General features: G+C 41.1%; 2 protein-coding genes across 3 annotated transcripts; both read left to right on the plus strand.

Moving 5' to 3' along the window:
- The first annotated feature begins 3,886 nt into the window (after positions 1 to 3,886).
- LOC121766396 (beta-amylase 3, chloroplastic-like) lies at positions 3,887 to 12,373 on the plus strand. Of its 2 annotated transcripts, none has more exons than XM_042162687.1 (5): positions 3,887 to 4,453; positions 4,602 to 4,812; positions 5,675 to 5,785; positions 5,875 to 6,577; positions 11,932 to 12,373. In XM_042162687.1, exons 1-5 carry the CDS (start codon positions 3,912 to 3,914, stop codon positions 12,018 to 12,020), a joined length of 1,656 nt encoding a protein of 551 aa, XP_042018621.1. In that variant the 5' UTR covers positions 3,887 to 3,911; the 3' UTR covers positions 12,021 to 12,373. The 2 variants fall into 2 exon arrangements, with proteins under 2 accessions (XP_042018621.1, XP_042018622.1); XM_042162688.1 differs by lacking the exon at positions 11,932 to 12,373 and adding an exon at positions 11,512 to 11,650 and having other exon boundaries at positions 5,875 to 6,591.
- Positions 12,374 to 13,890: 1,517 nt separating this feature from the next.
- LOC121766397 (coiled-coil domain-containing protein 97-like) lies at positions 13,891 to 16,973 on the plus strand. Its single transcript, XM_042162689.1, has 4 exons — positions 13,891 to 14,028; positions 14,223 to 14,441; positions 14,681 to 15,246; positions 16,456 to 16,973. Exons 2-4 carry the CDS (start codon positions 14,255 to 14,257, stop codon positions 16,678 to 16,680), a joined length of 978 nt encoding a protein of 325 aa, XP_042018623.1. The 5' UTR covers positions 13,891 to 14,028; positions 14,223 to 14,254; the 3' UTR covers positions 16,681 to 16,973.
- The last annotated feature ends 620 nt before the right edge of the window (positions 16,974 to 17,593 follow it).

The raw sequence follows: 17,593 nt of genomic DNA on the forward strand, positions 1-17,593 counted from the left end.
AATGTGTCTCACCTCATCAAAGAGTTAGAAAGTACATATTGTTATGGGACGGGAGAAGGACTATCATTGTGCTAATAACTTTTATCAGGAGTATTTTTAATTATGGGTATTTTATTATTTGACGACTTATTATTAGAATATTAGTACTAATTGAGAACGTTTGAAATCTCAAAGTCAAAAGTTAGGCACGAATACTCAATTTCGACGGTGCAATTAACTCCTCCTACACACGTTTTCATCGTTATTTATTAGTCGCAAATTCAATTTCAATTTCAATTTCAATTTCTGTATTCATCAATTTCTGGTTTTGGGGTTCGGATCCCATAACCGAAAATTTCATTTTTCTGAATGCAGTATTTTCGCAAAGAAAAACATGTTTCACAAAGAAGGCATTATTTGTATTTCTTGCTTTACATTTCACCATGATTCACTCATTTTGTACTCACCATACGATAAAATAATATAGATTACTATTTTATCCATTTAATAGCCAAATTAAGTTCAAGATAAATAACATCTTCATTAGAGCCGACACATATTTGGAAGAAAGAAAGAAAGAAAGAAAGGGCAAAATAAAAGAAACAGACAAAAGTCTGCATTTCAAATGCATCACCCATATTTTCATCGTATTTCTCTTTAACTTTAATAGTAAATCAATTTTTTGCGGTGAGTACTCATTTTTTGTTACTCTTCTGATTTTACTTTTGTACAAAATGTGATGAATGGGCGGGAAAATTAAAAAAAGGACCCACTCCATAATTTAGTGGCTACAAACAAAACAAAATGTTTAAAAGAACTAAAATAATGTGATTTTGGCCCTTAATAAATTTTAGAATTTTAATTTACTCTTAACGTGGGCCTTTTTTTAAATAGGCGTTGGAATTTGACCTAATTGCGTAAATGTAACTTTTGATAAATGACCACATGGCTATACAATTAAAATTAATCATCTCTAGCCACTATTGCTTAAATGCTTGAGCTAAAATTTTTGTTCAAAAGAACTTAACTATCCTACAGGAATAAGCATTATTTATACTTTAAATCCCAAATTATTCTGATTTGAAATTGCAATTTCAACGAACCAAAAGCTCGAACTCTACCTCAAACTTGTATATCCGATAATAAAACTGTCAACAAGGGAGAACAAATTACTTCAAAAGCCATCAATTATTTGTGAATTCTGATGTTGAAGTAAAATGTATAAATCTCAACTTCGAACTCAGATTATATATTAGAAATTTAGAATGGATGGTTTTAAACTAATCAGGAGGTTAAAAAATGTTGGGGTACACTCTCATTCCACATCGGATGAGTATGGGAAGTTGGTAGGTGTATATAATTCCTGTCCAACCCCAATTAGTTTGAGGTCTTTTGGGAGTGACCCAAAAACAAATCCGTGCGGGCATGACCCAAAGCGGACAATATCTAACTAATGTTGCAGTTGACGATCCTAACAAAAAATAATGATATGCTCTAAAGAACTTGAGTCTAATTTGCAACTAATTACAAATTTTATGAATAAAATTATAATTCTCTTATTATTAGTTGATAAATTCATGTTGCAAAATTGTAATTCAACGAGAGAGAACGCGCCTTCTAAAACAACAATGACCGAGGAGGAAAAATGTTTATTTCATTTTCTTCTGGAAAGTGTGAGAATATTTTAAAGAAATAAAAAATTTATACTAATCAACCATACTCCCAAATGTCAAATTTTGACAATTTCTTATCCACAAAATATAGCAAATTTTTGCGCTTTATCATCACAGTCGCAATACTAGAAAAGATTATTAGTCACTTTCTATTAACGAGAAAATGATTCATTTAAAATTAACAATTATGAGGTGGGGCAAATTTTCTATAAAAGCAAGTTGGGTGAAATTCAAAATTTAAGATAAGATTCACTCCAACCACAAAACATTCTCACACCATTGCTAAGTGCTAACATCCAAAACTGTCGATGTTTAGGCAGCTGGCCATCGTTTATTTTGTACAATCAAATTGCCTTAACTATGACCAACAATGTCTGCACATAATTGACATTGTTTCCTTTTCTTTCACATTTGGAAATCATTTACAGCATAAGCCACTACAAATAGAGGACTGGTTAATTAGTATGTTTTGACGTTGGTCTATATGAATCTATTTCAATCAAAACCTATCAATGAATCAAATTCCTCAGAAAAAGAAAAGAAATGTCAACCTTGTAAGACATGAAAATAATGGAACACAATGTGTATTTATGTGGAGAAACCTGCTGCCACAGTAATGGTAAGTAAACTAAAAAAATTGTTAAACTAAGTGGTATATGTCCTAGGTTCTAGCACCATGCCAAATGTGTGCGAAGATCTAATTTTTGGGTCAATTAATTAATAAATTCAACTATAAATTTGTAAATGAAAGAGAATCAGTTGTCATGTTTTGTATTTAATCACACCCTTATTCAAACCATATGCAGTAATAAACTTGTTTGATCATCTTATCCTCAAATATTCAATACTACATCAGTCTACAAGAAACAGTCCAACTCACTTTTTAAAAACTCATATCACTCACTCATAGAACTATTGTCCTTTGTGGAGCGGGGGAGTATCGAATATTTGAAGGATAAGATGTTTGAGTAGTAAATGAACCAAGCCGTCACAAGAGTTATTTGAAGTTTGGTTCGATACAAGCTCTAAGCGCGTTCCATAAATCTCGCTAACTAAACGAACCAGGGTTGAGCATGACAATATTCAGCTCAGCTCAACTCAGTCCTATTACACCTATGAGCTCTGTTAAATGCGGAATAAGTGGTGTCCTAACTCAATTAGAACCATCAATCAAACCACGTAGACATATAGATCGATGCTCAAGTGGAGTAGTTATCTCTAATAACAAAGAAAGGAATTCTGATAATTATCCAACCATAGACTTTGCATACAACCACAAATTCCAGCTCAAAAGAAGATCATTTTTTCATGCTTATCTTAACAAATAACACACAATTTAACATACTAACAAAAGAAATTACAAAATTGCAGATTATCCACATCCACTCATATGCATTGTGTCTTCTTTAACAAAGGCCAAATTAGAAAAGTCGGTGGGGCACAAACAAAGAAAGCCACATATTAAACAGATGTGGCTGACACTCAAAACAGCTACATTTGCTAATTTAACCCCAACACTTTGATTTAACCTCTTTCCAAGTAGATTCCATTAAAAAATATCAAAAATTAGAATATGCGACCACCATCCCTCAACCAAAACCATAAATAATGCTATGCTAACAAATATCTGGGGGTACTCATAAATATCTTTCTTCATATCATTTGAAGAAGTAAACACACATGACTGCACATTAAACGCCATTGCTAGCTACTGGTGATATAACAATAGTGAAAGCATACTGATTAACAACATCTATATTCGACTAATTCGAGACACTTAAGAGAGTTAACCTTTCTTCCTGTTCATGCAAATCTGTGAGCAGCAACAAGTATGCATCAACGGTGTATGTATGATAGTTTCTAGGGTAGAATGTATCGTAATATAACAATGTGACTTTAATCTGAGTGGACCTGCAAAGATGAGATTACCAAATCTTCCATGCGAGTTCTAGTTAGATTATCAATAATAAAGTAGGATCATCACATTTTAAAATGATGCATCTTAGGAATCCTGCATCTTATTTAGGAAAATCTTGAAATCACAGCATATTCTTTCACCCAATAAGGGTTTTGAGATGTGAAAAGTGTAAGCGCGTCCTCTGAAAAGGTAAAGCGACTGGTTTGATCTTTTGCACTTTTACCTTTTCAAACTAGAGCCCACCAAAATTGTCTTGTTAGTGTCAGCAATTGGTTATCTTTATATATAAACACCAGCAGCCTCCATTCTTTCCATATCTCTTTACTCAGCAAAAGAGAACAATGGCTTTAACACTTCATTCTTCCACCTCTTTTATCAAATCTAAAGATAACAGGAGTTGTAGAACTTCTGATGATTTCACTAGTGCAATTAGTTTTTCTCAGATGAAACAACCATCAAGCCAGCAGCGAGCAAAGAATTCAACGCATGAAGCCCAACTTTCTCCGGCAGAAGGAATCTCTTCATATTCAGAAGGAATGAATGAGCTGGGGGAGAAACTTCATGGAATGACAGTTCCTCACAGTCATAGCCATGACAATTTGAGGGTGCCTGTTTTCGTCATGCTACCACTTGACACAATATCTCTAGGGGGGGCTCTTAACAAACCTAGAGCAATGTTAGCTAGTTTGATGGCCTTGAAAAGCGCAGGAGTTGAAGGAGTTATGGTTGATGTGTGGTGGGGTCTGGTAGAAAAGGATGGACCTCTGAAATACAATTGGGAAGGCTATACTGAACTCATAAAGATGGTCAAGAAGATCGGCTTGAAGCTTCAAGTCGTCATGTCTTTTCATCAGTGTGGAGGAAATGTTGGAGATTCTTGCACGTAAGTATCATATGACCTCTTTCCCTCTCTAACAGTTAATATGCCTCTTCTGGTCTTCTTATTAAGGCATAAATTTCAAATGAAACAAGAAGCCTGCTCTAGAATCTTCACTAATAGCATAACTTATCTTGTGGCATTGTCATTGCAGTATTCCTCTACCACCATGGGTACTTGAAGAGATTAGCAAAAATCCAGACCTTGTCTACACGGATAAATCAGGTCGCCGCAACCCAGAGTATATATCCTTGGGTTGTGATTCACTAGCTGTCCTTAGAGGAAGAACACCAATCCAAGTCTATTCTGACTTCATGAGGAGTTTCAGAAAGAGATTCAAGGACTACATTGGAGACGTTGTTGTGGTAAGGCTTCTAAATCTATTCTAGCTGTTCCTTATCACTTAGGAGTATTAGTTAGTATTCCGTATTACTTAGCTTATTGCATTAGTAAAGCTAATTGAAAAGATTAAGATTTCCAATGGTAGTGCAAAATGAAATAAGAGACAAGAGTGTATTTGACATATACTCCTGTAAGAGTAGGAGTAGCATGAATAGGATTTTAAAGGTACCTGAGTTCCACTACACTATACAGAATGAAAAATGTTGGGACTAGATTGAATTCACAGGTCTTTATATGAGACATTTTCTAATAATATCAAGATCAAGATATTCAACTGCTTTTTTTACTTTTCAGTGATTTAATAGTTCTGTATGTTTTATTAAAGCTCTATGCCTCTATATGTTATGAAGCTACAATTCTGCTTGAAAAGAACTAAGCCAAGCCCAACAAGAAAGATCTTTAAAGAAGAACTGTCTTGCTTATGAGCTCGAATAGTTCATGTGCTATGCTTAAGATAATGTCTATGTAATTGACTAGTAGATCATTCTAGGCTTATGAAAATCCTTAAAGTCAATTAAATAGTCTCATATTTCCATTTTGGGGTGTCCACAAAAATAGTCTCATCCGAAAATGGAAAGTTTCTTTCAAATTATTAACACTATTCTACTCACCTTTTCTCCTCTCTCATACTTTACCCACTTTTTTCTCATTCTCTCTCTTACTTTATCAATTTCTCATTGAAACTCATGTCGTCCACCCATGGGACTAATTTTGGTGGACGGAGGGAGTATTAAGGTCTCATAACATATTAATGTTACATAATACAGAGAACAGACAATAGCTTTCACCTACTGAAACAACTCCAAATTTCTTTTTTATAATCAGGAGGTCCAAGTGGGGATGGGACCCTGCGGAGAGCTAAGATATCCATCCTATCCAGAAAGCAATGGCACCTGGAGATTTCCAGGAATAGGAGAATTCCAGTGCTATGACAAGGTAATTCCTTAATGGTTACCAGTTACCACATAAAATTAATTCAATTTGTTCATGTATCATTAGTTTACTGACATGTTTATCCAAAACAGTATATGAGAGCTTCGCTGGCAGCGGCAGCAGAGGCAATCGGGAAAGATGACTGGGGACAGCAAGGGCCTCATGATGCTGGACAATACAACCAGTTTCCTGAAGATACTGGCTTTTTTCGGAGGGATGGTACGTGGAATAGTGAGTATGGACAGTTTTTCATGGAGTGGTACTCCGGTAAGCTACTTGACCATGGAGAAAAGATGCTCAACGCAGCAAATAAAATATTTCAAGGGACTGGAGCCAAACTATCTGGAAAAGTGGCGGGAATTCATTGGCATTACAAAACAAGATCTCATGCAGCAGAGCTAACAGCGGGATACTACAATACAAGGCATAGAGATGGCTACCTACCGATAGCAAGAATGATGGCAAAACATGGTGTTGTCTTGAACTTCACTTGTATGGAGATGAGGGATGGAGAGCAGCCGAACGAAGCTAACTGCTCGCCAGAAGGTCTAGTCAGGCAAGTCAAGATGGCAACTAAACTTGCAGGAACAGAACTTGCAGGAGAGAATGCACTGGAGAGGTATGATGGAGGAGCATTTTCGCAAGTGTTGGCGACAAGTAGATCAGATTCAGGAAACGCATTGAGTGCATTTACTTATTTAAGGATGAATAAGAGATTATTTGAAGCTGAGAACTGGAGAAATTTGGTTGAATTTGTCAAAAGCATGTCTGAAGGTGGTAGAAGCACGAGACTTCCTGTTAGAGTTAAGGCCACCGGAGTATGCGAGCACAGGGAGTACTCAAGTCTGTCACTTTACGGGACACACTAATTGTTGACACAGATAGAATCAGCGTGTAAAGGAAATAAGAACCCGGCTTTATTGATAAACTAACTGGAATTGAAATGAATTGAGAGAACAATCCTCACCAAGGAGGCCTGCGTCTAAACGCCCAAAATACTGATTTCCCAAGATGCCTTTTTCCTCTCTCGGTTCCTCAATATTTAAAGGCTTACAAATAACTGATAATGCTAAAAAGATGCAACAATAAATCAGGAAATAAATCAGGAAATATCATCTAACTACTGCCGAGATTTTCCAGCTTTGACTCCTTCTTTTACTCAGCCGTTTGGTTGGGCCAAACTACCTCCCTGCTTCCCCGCTTGTAGACTCTCCAGCGCGTATCAATTGCCCCCGCCGTCGAAGAAGCCTTGTCCTCAAGGCGGAAATGAGGAAATTGACCTTGCATATCCGCCACATCGACCCAAGTGGCATCGTCAACCTCCTGACCGAGCCACTGAATCAGGACCTGGTCATGCGACTCCCCATCCCGAGTCACCGAACGCCGATCCAGTACCTGCTCGGGAAGCACCGGGGGATCTGTGGCCCACAGTGAAGCAGGTAAATTGTGGACGGGCACCTCTGAACCTATCGCTCGTTTAAGTAAGGAGACGTGGAAAACCGGGTGGATTCGAGAGTCTGCTGGTAGCTCCAAGCGATAGGCCGTACTGCCAATCCGCGCTCCCACCCGAAAAGGCCCGAAAAATCGAGGGGCCAGCTTCCTATTCTGCGCCGAAAAAAGAGTGGTCTGCCTGTGAGGGCGGAACTTAAGAAACACCATGTCGCCCACGGCGAACTCTACCTCCCTTCGGTGCTTGTTGGCGGAGGCGACCATCCGCTGCTGGGCCCGTTCCAAATGAGCCTTTAGTAGGACCAACATTTCGTCCCTGGAGCGAAGGCTGTCCAGGACCGCTTGGGAGCGGACTTCTCCAGGTAGGAAGTCATGGATTGTGGGAGGAGGGCGACCATACACTACCTCGAAAGGGGACATGCCGGAGGCGGAATGGGTGCTGGTGTTGTAACAATATTCAGCCCATGCCAACCACTTATTCCATTGTTTGGGCTGGTCAGAAGAGAAGCACCGCAAGTAAGTTTGAAGGGAGCGATTCAGCACCTCCGTTTGGCCATCCGTCTCCGGGTGGTAAGCCGAGCTCATTTTGAGTTGAGTGCCTGTTGCCCGAAACAGTTCGCGCCAAAACGAGCTGAGAAAAATGGGATCACGGTCAGAGACGATGGACCGGGGAATCCCATGTAGACGGACCACCTCCTTAGTAAACACCTCGGCTACCTGCTTGGCGGAGAATGGGTGGCGAAGGGCCATGAAGTGGCCATACTTAGATAAACGGTCGACCACCACGAACACACAGTCCACGCCCCCAGCCTTCGGCAGGCCTGATAAGAAATCCATACTCACATCCTCCCATATGCGCTCTGGAATGGGTAATGGCGTCAAGAGACCCGCTGGGGCCTTGGTCTCGGTTTTGCTTCGTTGACAGGTTGCGCAAGCCGCAACGAAATTTGTCACATGCTTGACCATGCCGGGCCAGTAGACGTTTGAAGCAATGCGCCTATATGTCCGGTAGGCTCCTGCGTGACCCCCACTTGGGGTGATGTGAAATTCTGCCAGCAGTTTAGGGATCCAAGAAGAGTTGGAAGGAACAACGAAACGGCCCTTGTAGAAAAGGATGCCGTGAACCAGCTCATAATGTGGTGCAGCCGGTCGCCCGGCCTCCAGCTCCGATTTGATCCTCTGGAGCGGTTCGTCTGCTGCCAATGAAGACTGCGCAGCAGACCAGTCTGCCCAAACCGGTCGAGAGAGAACCGCCAACTCCAGCTGCTCGGAGTCCCGGCGTGAGAGAGCATCAGCAGCCCGGTTGAGCCGTCCTTCCTTATACACAATTGAGAAGTCATACCCCAATAATTTGGCTGCCCAGTTTTGTTGTGCCGGAGTAGACAAGGGGTGCGCCAATAATTGCCGCAGGCTTCGTTGATCTGTGTAGACGACAAAACGTCGGCCCAAGAGATAGGGGCGCCAATGCTGGATGGCGAGTACCAATGCCATAAGTTCCTTTTCGTAGGCTGATTTAGCGAGCCAACGAGATGACAACATCTTGCTGAAGTATGCGACGGGTTGGCGGTCTTGCATTAGGACCGCGCCGAGGCCACGACCGGAAGCATCGCACTCGACGACAAATTCCTTAGAGAAATCTGGGGTGCGGAGAAGGGGGGCTGTCGTGAGAGCGTGTTTCAAGTCGTGAAAGGCTTTGTCCGCCTCGGCTGGCCAACTCCAAGTGCGTCGAAGTGGGGTCGGTTCTGCCTTCTTCAACAAGGCAGTGAGAGGGGCTGCAATTTTCCCATAATCTTTTATAAATCGGCGGTAATACCCGGTGAGGCCCAGGAATCCGCGAATCCCCTTGAGGGTGGAGGGGGTCGGCCAGCGCATAACAGCGGAGACTTTGGAGGGATCCATTCTAACCCCTGCGAAGGATACAATATGGCCGAGGTACTCCACCTCCGTTCGGCCTAACACGCACTTCTTCGGGTTAACCACCAACGAATGGGTTTGGAGAAGCTGGAAAACCTGTTCCAGATGTCGAAGATGTGCTTCCCATGAGCTACTGTATATTAATATATCGTCGAAGAAGACCAGGACGTGTCGCCGCAAAAAAGGGCGGAAGATGTCATTCATGAGGCCTTGGAACGTGGCGGGAGCATTGGTGAGGCCGAATGGCATTACCAAAAACTCATAGTGTCCCGAGTGCGTGCGAAATGCAGTTTTTGGGACATCCGAGGCTGCGACGCGGATCTGATGATAACCGGCCCGAAGATCGATCTTACTAAACCACCGCGCGCCGTGTAACTCATCGAGTAATTCCTGGATAATCGGAATCGGGTACTTATCTGGCACGGTCCGCTTATTTAATTCGCGATAATCCACACAGAACCTCCACGATCCATCTTTCTTCCGCACGAGGAGAACCGGGCTTGAGTACGGGCTTGTGCTAGGCTGGATAACGCCGGATGCTAGCATTTCAGCCACCAATTTCTCCATTTCATCTTTTTGCAGGTGGTTGTATCTGTAGGGTCTGACTGACACGGGCGACGACCCCGGTTGTAGGGTGATGCGATGATCAGATTTCCGAGCCGGAGGGAGTGACACGGGAGTGTTGACGACTGCCGGAAACCGTTCCGTCAACCTACTCAGCTGCTCTTGTTCTTTCGCTGATAAGGCTCCACTGAGCCCAAACTGGTCGGATGAAACGGTACTGATCATCGAGCGCAGAACCCAGCACGAATCGCCCACGTCGAGGGCCTGGATGTCGCGGGCCGAGCACGCCCGCCGAGTCAGGGAGGGGTCGCCCCGAAGCAACACCAATCGACCTTGCACCGAGAACTTCATAGATAGATCACTCCAGTTTGCTGTGACATCCCCCAGAGAAGCCAACCATGATACACCGAGGATGACATCGATGTTTCGCAGGGGAAACACGTAGCAAGAAACTGTAAACACCTCAGATTCCAAGGTTAGAGCGACATCGCAGCATATTCCGGTCGCCCGAACCTTAGACCCATCTCCTAGTGTGACAGAGTAAGGAATTGTCGGAGTCACCCGCAAAGCCAGCGAGGTTGCGAGGTGGTCCGAAATGAAGCAGTGGCTAGCACCACTATCCACCATAATCAGCACCTTATGATGCCCAATACATCCACAAAGCTTCATGGTTTGAGATGAATCCAAACCGTGTGAGGACATTTCTGATAGCTGCAACTCTCCTGGAACATCTTCCTCTTCCAAACCTTCGGATGGGTCGGCCTCCTCCTCGTCAAACACCAACACGTTGAGTGTCTTAGGGGGGCAACGATGCGTAGGGCCGAACTTCAGGCCACAACGAAAGCACGTGCCTGCTGCGAGATGCTTCTGGTATTCCTCCGTCGTCATGTTCCGAAACCGGCGCGATGGGTTCCGGTTAGGTACCCCGACCGATTGAGAAGAAAAAAGATGGGAGTACCCTTTGGAGACCGGCCGGCCAGGGGCAGAGACCGAACTGCCAGCCTGGTTGGAGCTTAGTGAGGGACTGGAGGCCGGCGGTTGAGACCCGGGGGTCTGATCACTGTCTAGAGCAAACTGGACCGCATCTGAATAGTTCGTGATTTTGGCTGCCCTCATTTGCAACCGAACTTCAGGACGAAGGCCAGCCAAGAAGAAACCCAGATATTGGTGGTAGGCCAAATCTGGTACCAAGGCGAGGCGCGATTCAAAAACCGCTACATAGTCCGCAAGGGTTCCGGTATGGCGGACAGCCGCGAACGCTTCATATTCATCCAGAGCACCGTTGTTTCCGAAGCGTTTCATTAGTTCTTGCACAAAATGATCCCAAGAGAGAGTAGGGGTTCGTTTGATCAAGAGCTGATACCAAGGTAGGGCTCGGCCTGCCAACGCGACCATCGCCACCTTTACTCGATTGGCAGCTGGGGTATTCGAAACCAAGAAGTATTGCTCGGCCCTGGCCAGCCATCCGACGGCCTCGGAACCGTCAAAGGGAGGCATAGTAAGTGTCGCAGCGGTCTTGTCCGTGGAATTAGAATCCACGTTGTCCGAAGATTCCTCAGCATTTGATCCCGTTTTGCCACTGGATTTCCGCAACTCAGCGACGAGCATCTCGAGTTGAGAAGCCACCTCCGCGATCCGGTCGTCCGTTTTTTGGGACCGGGCGTCCAGCACGCCCACTGACTCCCGCAGTGAATCCACACCTTTCTCCAATTCACCGGTCGCCCTCTCTAATCCGTCCAACCTGGAGTCCGTGTTTCGAGTACCAACCACCATCGTCACCGCACCAATTTGTTAGAGTTAAGGCCACCGGAGTATGCGAGCACAGGGAGTACTCAAGTCTGTCACTTTACGGGACACACTAATTGTTGACACAGATAGAATCAGCGTGTAAAGGAAATAAGAACCCGGCTTTATTGATAAACTAACTGGAATTGAAATGAATTGAGAGAACAATCCTCACCAAGGAGGCCTGCGTCTAAACGCCCAAAATACTGATTTCCCAAGATGCCTTTTTCCTCTCTCGGTTCCTCAATATTTAAAGGCTTACAAATAACTGATAATGCTAAAAAGATGCAACAATAAATCAGGAAATAAATCAGGAAATATCATCTAACTACTGCCGAGATTTTCCAGCTTTGACTCCTTCTTTTACTCAGCCGTTTGGTTGGGCCAAACTACCTCCCTGCTTCCCCGCTTGTAGACTCTCCAGCGCGTATCACTTCCAGACAGTGATAGGGTCGGGACTGACCTGTATGTGGGATTTATCAAGCAAAACAATGTGAGGAAGGAAAGTGAAGCAGCCCTTGTATAATTGCACATGATTATATGTATAGGTGCATGAGTACGGCAAATAGAAGCCATACAGAAACAAATATTACAAGAATATACAGATCTATGTAGATCAAGCATAAGTCACACTGAAAATGGTTACATGCCTATCTCGGTTAAAATTTGGGAAAGAGTTGTTAGTGCTCAAAGCAATACATAACTCTCGTACAAAGGTTAGAGCTAAAGGTAACTACCAGAAGTGTTCAACGGCTAACCAATTTATATCTTGTTCCAGGAGGGCATGGCTATTTATTTCCTGCATAAAGCTTTTCTAATTGTTCTTTCTTGATGCTCGTAGAATTTTGTTAAATGTGTACTATTTTGGTATTATCCGCATAACAGTGATCATAGTGTTCAGTATTATTCTGCAATGCAAACAACCAAATACCTGGAAAGTTATTTGATAAAAATAATCAAACACAAAAGAGATGAATTATAGGATTAATTGAGCCAAAAGAGTAACATGCATGGACTTGGACATTATTCTCATGATTGCACTAGTACAAGATATGGCGTTGAAGATGGTTCAAGTCCTCAAGTGATCTGAAACCAAATGCAACCTAACTGCATTGAACTTGTACCTAAGGATGGTATTTATTACTATAAGTAAAGCAAAGGGTAGAGTCTACTCCTTTAAGTCAGTCAAAAACATGGTACATTTACAGTGCAGGGGCATACTAAGACCAATGTTTCCAAAAATCATATATGGTCTACCATAAAAATATCCAAAACAGGCACTACTTGTAAATTTCACTGTTACAGCAAGGTCGTTTACCATGAAATAGGGAAGTTGTGAACAGTGTTTTACGGTACCTCATATTCCAGTTGTACAAATGCAACCAAATGTATACCAATGATATTATTTTATAACATGGCATGTATAGAATGTGTTGGACGATCGGAACAGAAGTTAAAACACCTTTCAGAAAACTTAGTTCAAATATATCAGGCCACAATCAGTCCCATCTTTTAAATAAAATATTCCTCCATGAATTAAAAAGAAATATTTACTCCAAACAAGGAGATCTGAAACTTACATCACTTTCAAATCATTTTACTTTAACATGATGTTGAACACAGCTCCATCGTGAGGGCGTGTCTGCATTAGCCTCCATCACAAAACAGTGAAAATAGAACACTTTAAATGAAGCTTTCTACAATTGTGTTTTGGAAAATTGATTCTGATGCTTTGAGCTAAGCCAAAATTTTCAGTGTCACCTCGTCGAATTCTAATAAAATACTCACCGTGCCTTGTTAATTGAGTCAATTTTCCATTTAGGGAAGTTCCAAGATAACTGAATCATTTCTATTTTTGGGAAAGAGTAATACTCTCTCCTACTTTATTCTATTTTCATCTCCCTTACTTCATTCTCTCCTACTTTATTCTACGTCTACTTAACACACTAAACATCTTTTACTTAATATTCATGCCGAAAAGAAGTGACTCAACTAACAAGGAACGCATAGAGTATAAAGACTACGTTTAGCAGCAGATACAACGGAAAATTGCAAAGACACTCCAGATTGAGAAACCAAACCCTTGTGTAAAATGTTGGTTAAATCAATCTAAAAGCTACTTCCAGGATCGAATTCTAACTCTCAGAGAGGCGAAACCATTTAATTCATGAGATACATACGAAAATGATACTAAATACAAACATTGTTATTGGTAGAAAATTAGTATTCTGGAAGTTGAGTTGCAATTGGTAACCATTCTAGGAGTTTTCCGGCGACGGCGGAGAAGGACCGGAGCCAGTGCCGCGGAGGCTTTCAATCAGATCACCGAGCTCCTTGCGCGCTGATTCTCTGCCAAACATGAACCCATACCTGCCATTAAACACGAAGCACATTACAAAAAAAACACAAACTTCTTCTCTTTTTCCCCCATTTATAGTTGTTTTAAAATGAAGAGAGAGAGAGATATAAGAGTTGATAAGCGATTAAAGAATTACCAAAAGGAGACGGCGGAGAAGATACCGGCTGTAGCAACGGTCTGTACGAGACTGAAGCTGCGCTTCTGCATTTTCAGCTTTGCTTGTTGAGGAAAAAATATCACTCTATGTACCTAGTGAATATTAATACAATATATAATTAATTTTATAGATTTAAAATTAATCAATTGATTATATAGGATTAATTCATCAATTTAAATATTTAGTACTTATTCCATTTTAATCTTGAATAGAAGTGAATTTGAAGGAGAAAGTAAGTTTGGAGATGGCGAAATCCAGTAGTGATGCAACTGCAATCGGCAGTGAAGCCAAGGAGAGTCTATCAGGCAGATTGTCTCTCATCGAGGACTTGTACTTTCCCCGCAAGGTACAACCTGATGATGCAGCTGACCTATCTCGGCGCAAGTCCCTCCTCCTCGACCTTCTCTCCACCGACGCCCCCGTCTTCCTCGGTGTGTTCTTTTCCCCACTGCATCTTGCATGCTTCTACTCCTTCATTTCATCACTTTTTAACTCTGATTCTCCCTCGAATTACGGTTTTGGATATTATATCTGATTTAATTATGTGTTGCTGTGACTGTTTTTATGTAGGGGAAGGGATTAGGTCATTTATGTTTCCCTTAATTGTATGTTCTTCTTTGCAAAAAAAAACAAAAACTAATTTGAGCTTGCCAAAAACTGATGAATTCAGAGCGGTATGGGTCGAAATTATCGATGGAGGAGCTTAATCACTTTGACGTGTTGAGGGATGATTATGAAATCAATTGGCACCTTAAAAATCTTCGGAGCATTTTGAGCCCGACAGATAAGGAGAAGAAGTCGAGGTCAGCTAAGATCAAGAATCGGAGGCTGGCATATATGGATAGGTTGATGGTGGATGGACATTATTTTTCAGAAGATGCTATGAGGGAAAGAGAACCTTATCTGCATCATGAGTATGTGGGGAAGTTTCAGGATCCAAGTGGTAGGAGCATGGCGAGGCCTGGTGAGCGGTGGTCGGAGACACTTATGAGGCGATCAGAAGAGGCAATATTGGTGGAGAAGATTAGAGGAGAGCAACAGAGGTTGGGTGTGGCTCAGAGTGATTGGGTTGGAAATGAAAGAGAAAAGCAAGAAGAAGAGGAAGATGAAGAGCAGGAGGAGGAGGAGGAGGAAGAAGAAGAAGAAGATGATGGAAGTGAAAGAGAAGTTATAGTAGAGAAGGAAGTGGAATGCATGGCATTAGACCACCCTTCTAGAAGCTCGCAGACAACTGAGGTAAAATATTTTATTTTTCAGCGCTTCATACTTAACTGTTTATGTTGCAGCACTATATTTTTCTACTCTATTGCTGTTATTGATAATTATTGCTATGCTTTTCTTCCTTCTTGTTGAGAGCCGAGATTTAGAGGGTATTTCGCTGTTTCACTAAGCTTAATTGAGACAGCTTATAAGCTCCACCAGCCTATAAGATGACATTTCAAGAGCTTATAAGTTGTCAAAATGTTTGGATAATGGAACTTATAAGTTAGAGGGTGAATTGTGAATTTGAGAGAGAAGATGACGAGATATGAAAGTGGAAGGTTTCATGTTGGAAATAACAAAAAACATGGTAGGGTTATTTTGTTGCTTAATAGATTGTGAAAAGAATAAGATGGAGTTGAGGAACATATATTTTTTGGAGTTTATAAGTCGTTAGGCTATTTTTCCAAACACTTTTCAAGAGCTTAGGAGCGTAGCCAAATACTACCATCTTAATTGATTCTTAAAGTGTGTTGCACTCAGAACCGTCAAAGTTTTCCCAGCATGCATATTATAGCCTGGGTTTTACTGGGACCAGAAAACTGTAGTGATACATGAATAAGATGTTCTGTGGATTTTCTAATGCACACTAAAAAGTACAATCCAGATTTTTCTGGAGAAAGATAGTGTTAAGAGTGAAAACATTGTGAAAAAGACTGTAAATATTCCAAAACACCTTGAAAAATGTTCCATGTTCAGTGCATGCGGACAATGTAATTACTACACGGATTACAATAACCAAACCTAGGACCTGTCTGATTAGGCTTTGTACCTGCCTCAGTTAGTAGGTTTTGGCCTGGCCTTTTCCCATGTCATCCAGTATCTCATTAGGTTGGGGTTATGGCTGCATTAGATTTGGTTGGCGGGCAATGGAGTGAACTTTTCTGAGTAAATATGTTACCAACAAAATTCTACTTCTAGCTGGCTAGTTTTGTTGTGGTGTTATAATTGATGTGCTTTTACATGTTCTCCCTAATAAAATCTTCTTGAAATTGTTAGATTTCTTACTTCTCCTTTGATGCAAAGTGCAAACCATATAGTTTATTCTTTAGCTTTCCCGAAGATAGTTGAAACTGGTTCATTTTTTCATCCTATTCCAACTCAGTCACCAGTCTAGATAGATATATCATTGATCTTGTATATGTTATCTAAATGCGTTTGTTCCATCGCTTCTTGGCGGAACAGAATCACAACGCTGAGATGAGAGCTGCGGTGATGGACAGTTTGTCAGTTGAGGAAATGCAAGATCGGATGGAGCAATTCATGTATGTAATGCAGCAGAAGTTCTTGTCAGGGGAAGACCATCAGCATCTTGACTACTCAAATATCGATGAGGATGTGACATTAGACGATCATTGGATGAAAGAAGCCAATCAAGAAGCTGAAGAAAAATATTTTGATGATGTTTGAGAGCGTGAAGATGATAGTTTTATATCTGGACAGTGAATCACCGGTTTCAGCTATATCAGTATATAGTTTCCCTTTTTGCCTTCATTTTTTTTTGTCATGGGATATGCAGTTATCTAGTCACTTTAAAGATAATTCTGTCTACTCTACGACCAGATTTTTGGAGCAAGACTTATCATCATCAGATTCCGGCCTTAACTAGTTAGCATCACTTCTCCATTAGAAACGGACTTTGCAATTGCAAATCTTGTTAATCAATGACAATTTCCAGCTCTACTTTGAAACAGGTTTCAATCTCCAACTCTTTCATTGAAAATCAATTTCCATCTTCCTTCCAATTTATCATGAACATTAGTATCACACTGTTCCATACTCAACTCTATAATACTCCTTTGACAAAAAAACTATTTTTTTTGTCACCAATTTTATTTTCTTATGTTACCAAATAAAATATTATAGAGTTGAGCTTGAGAAATACTTTGGTCGGAAAGCAGCCAATAGAGGAGACATTTCAATGCTTAGGTCAAAGGTATTCTAGTTAAGTGTATGATGTACTAATATGATTTTAAATTATATTTAAAAAATCAAATAAATCAATAAAATGTGTATTTTTCGCTATCATGGTCCTAATCATTGGAAATTTTTTGCAGACATTTTATTCAAAAAATGAAACAACGTATATCAAATAAAAAAAATTCCTAAATGGTAAGATACTTTTAAATAAACGCTCCAAACAATGGAACAAAATCGACCATTTACCTTCGAAATAAACACCCCTAAATGTTTGCTTTCTTCACACAATTGGCCATGGAAATTGGAACGGAACTTGACGGTTTGCCTCTGTTAGATAACTATCTTTCATTATGCCATCTATTACTCGTGAATATATGGATTTTGAGCAAAGCTAGGTCTATTC

Source organism: Salvia splendens, chromosome 15 (genome assembly GCF_004379255.2).
Source record: "Salvia splendens isolate huo1 chromosome 15, SspV2, whole genome shotgun sequence".
NCBI lineage: Eukaryota > Viridiplantae > Streptophyta > Magnoliopsida > Lamiales > Lamiaceae > Salvia > Salvia splendens.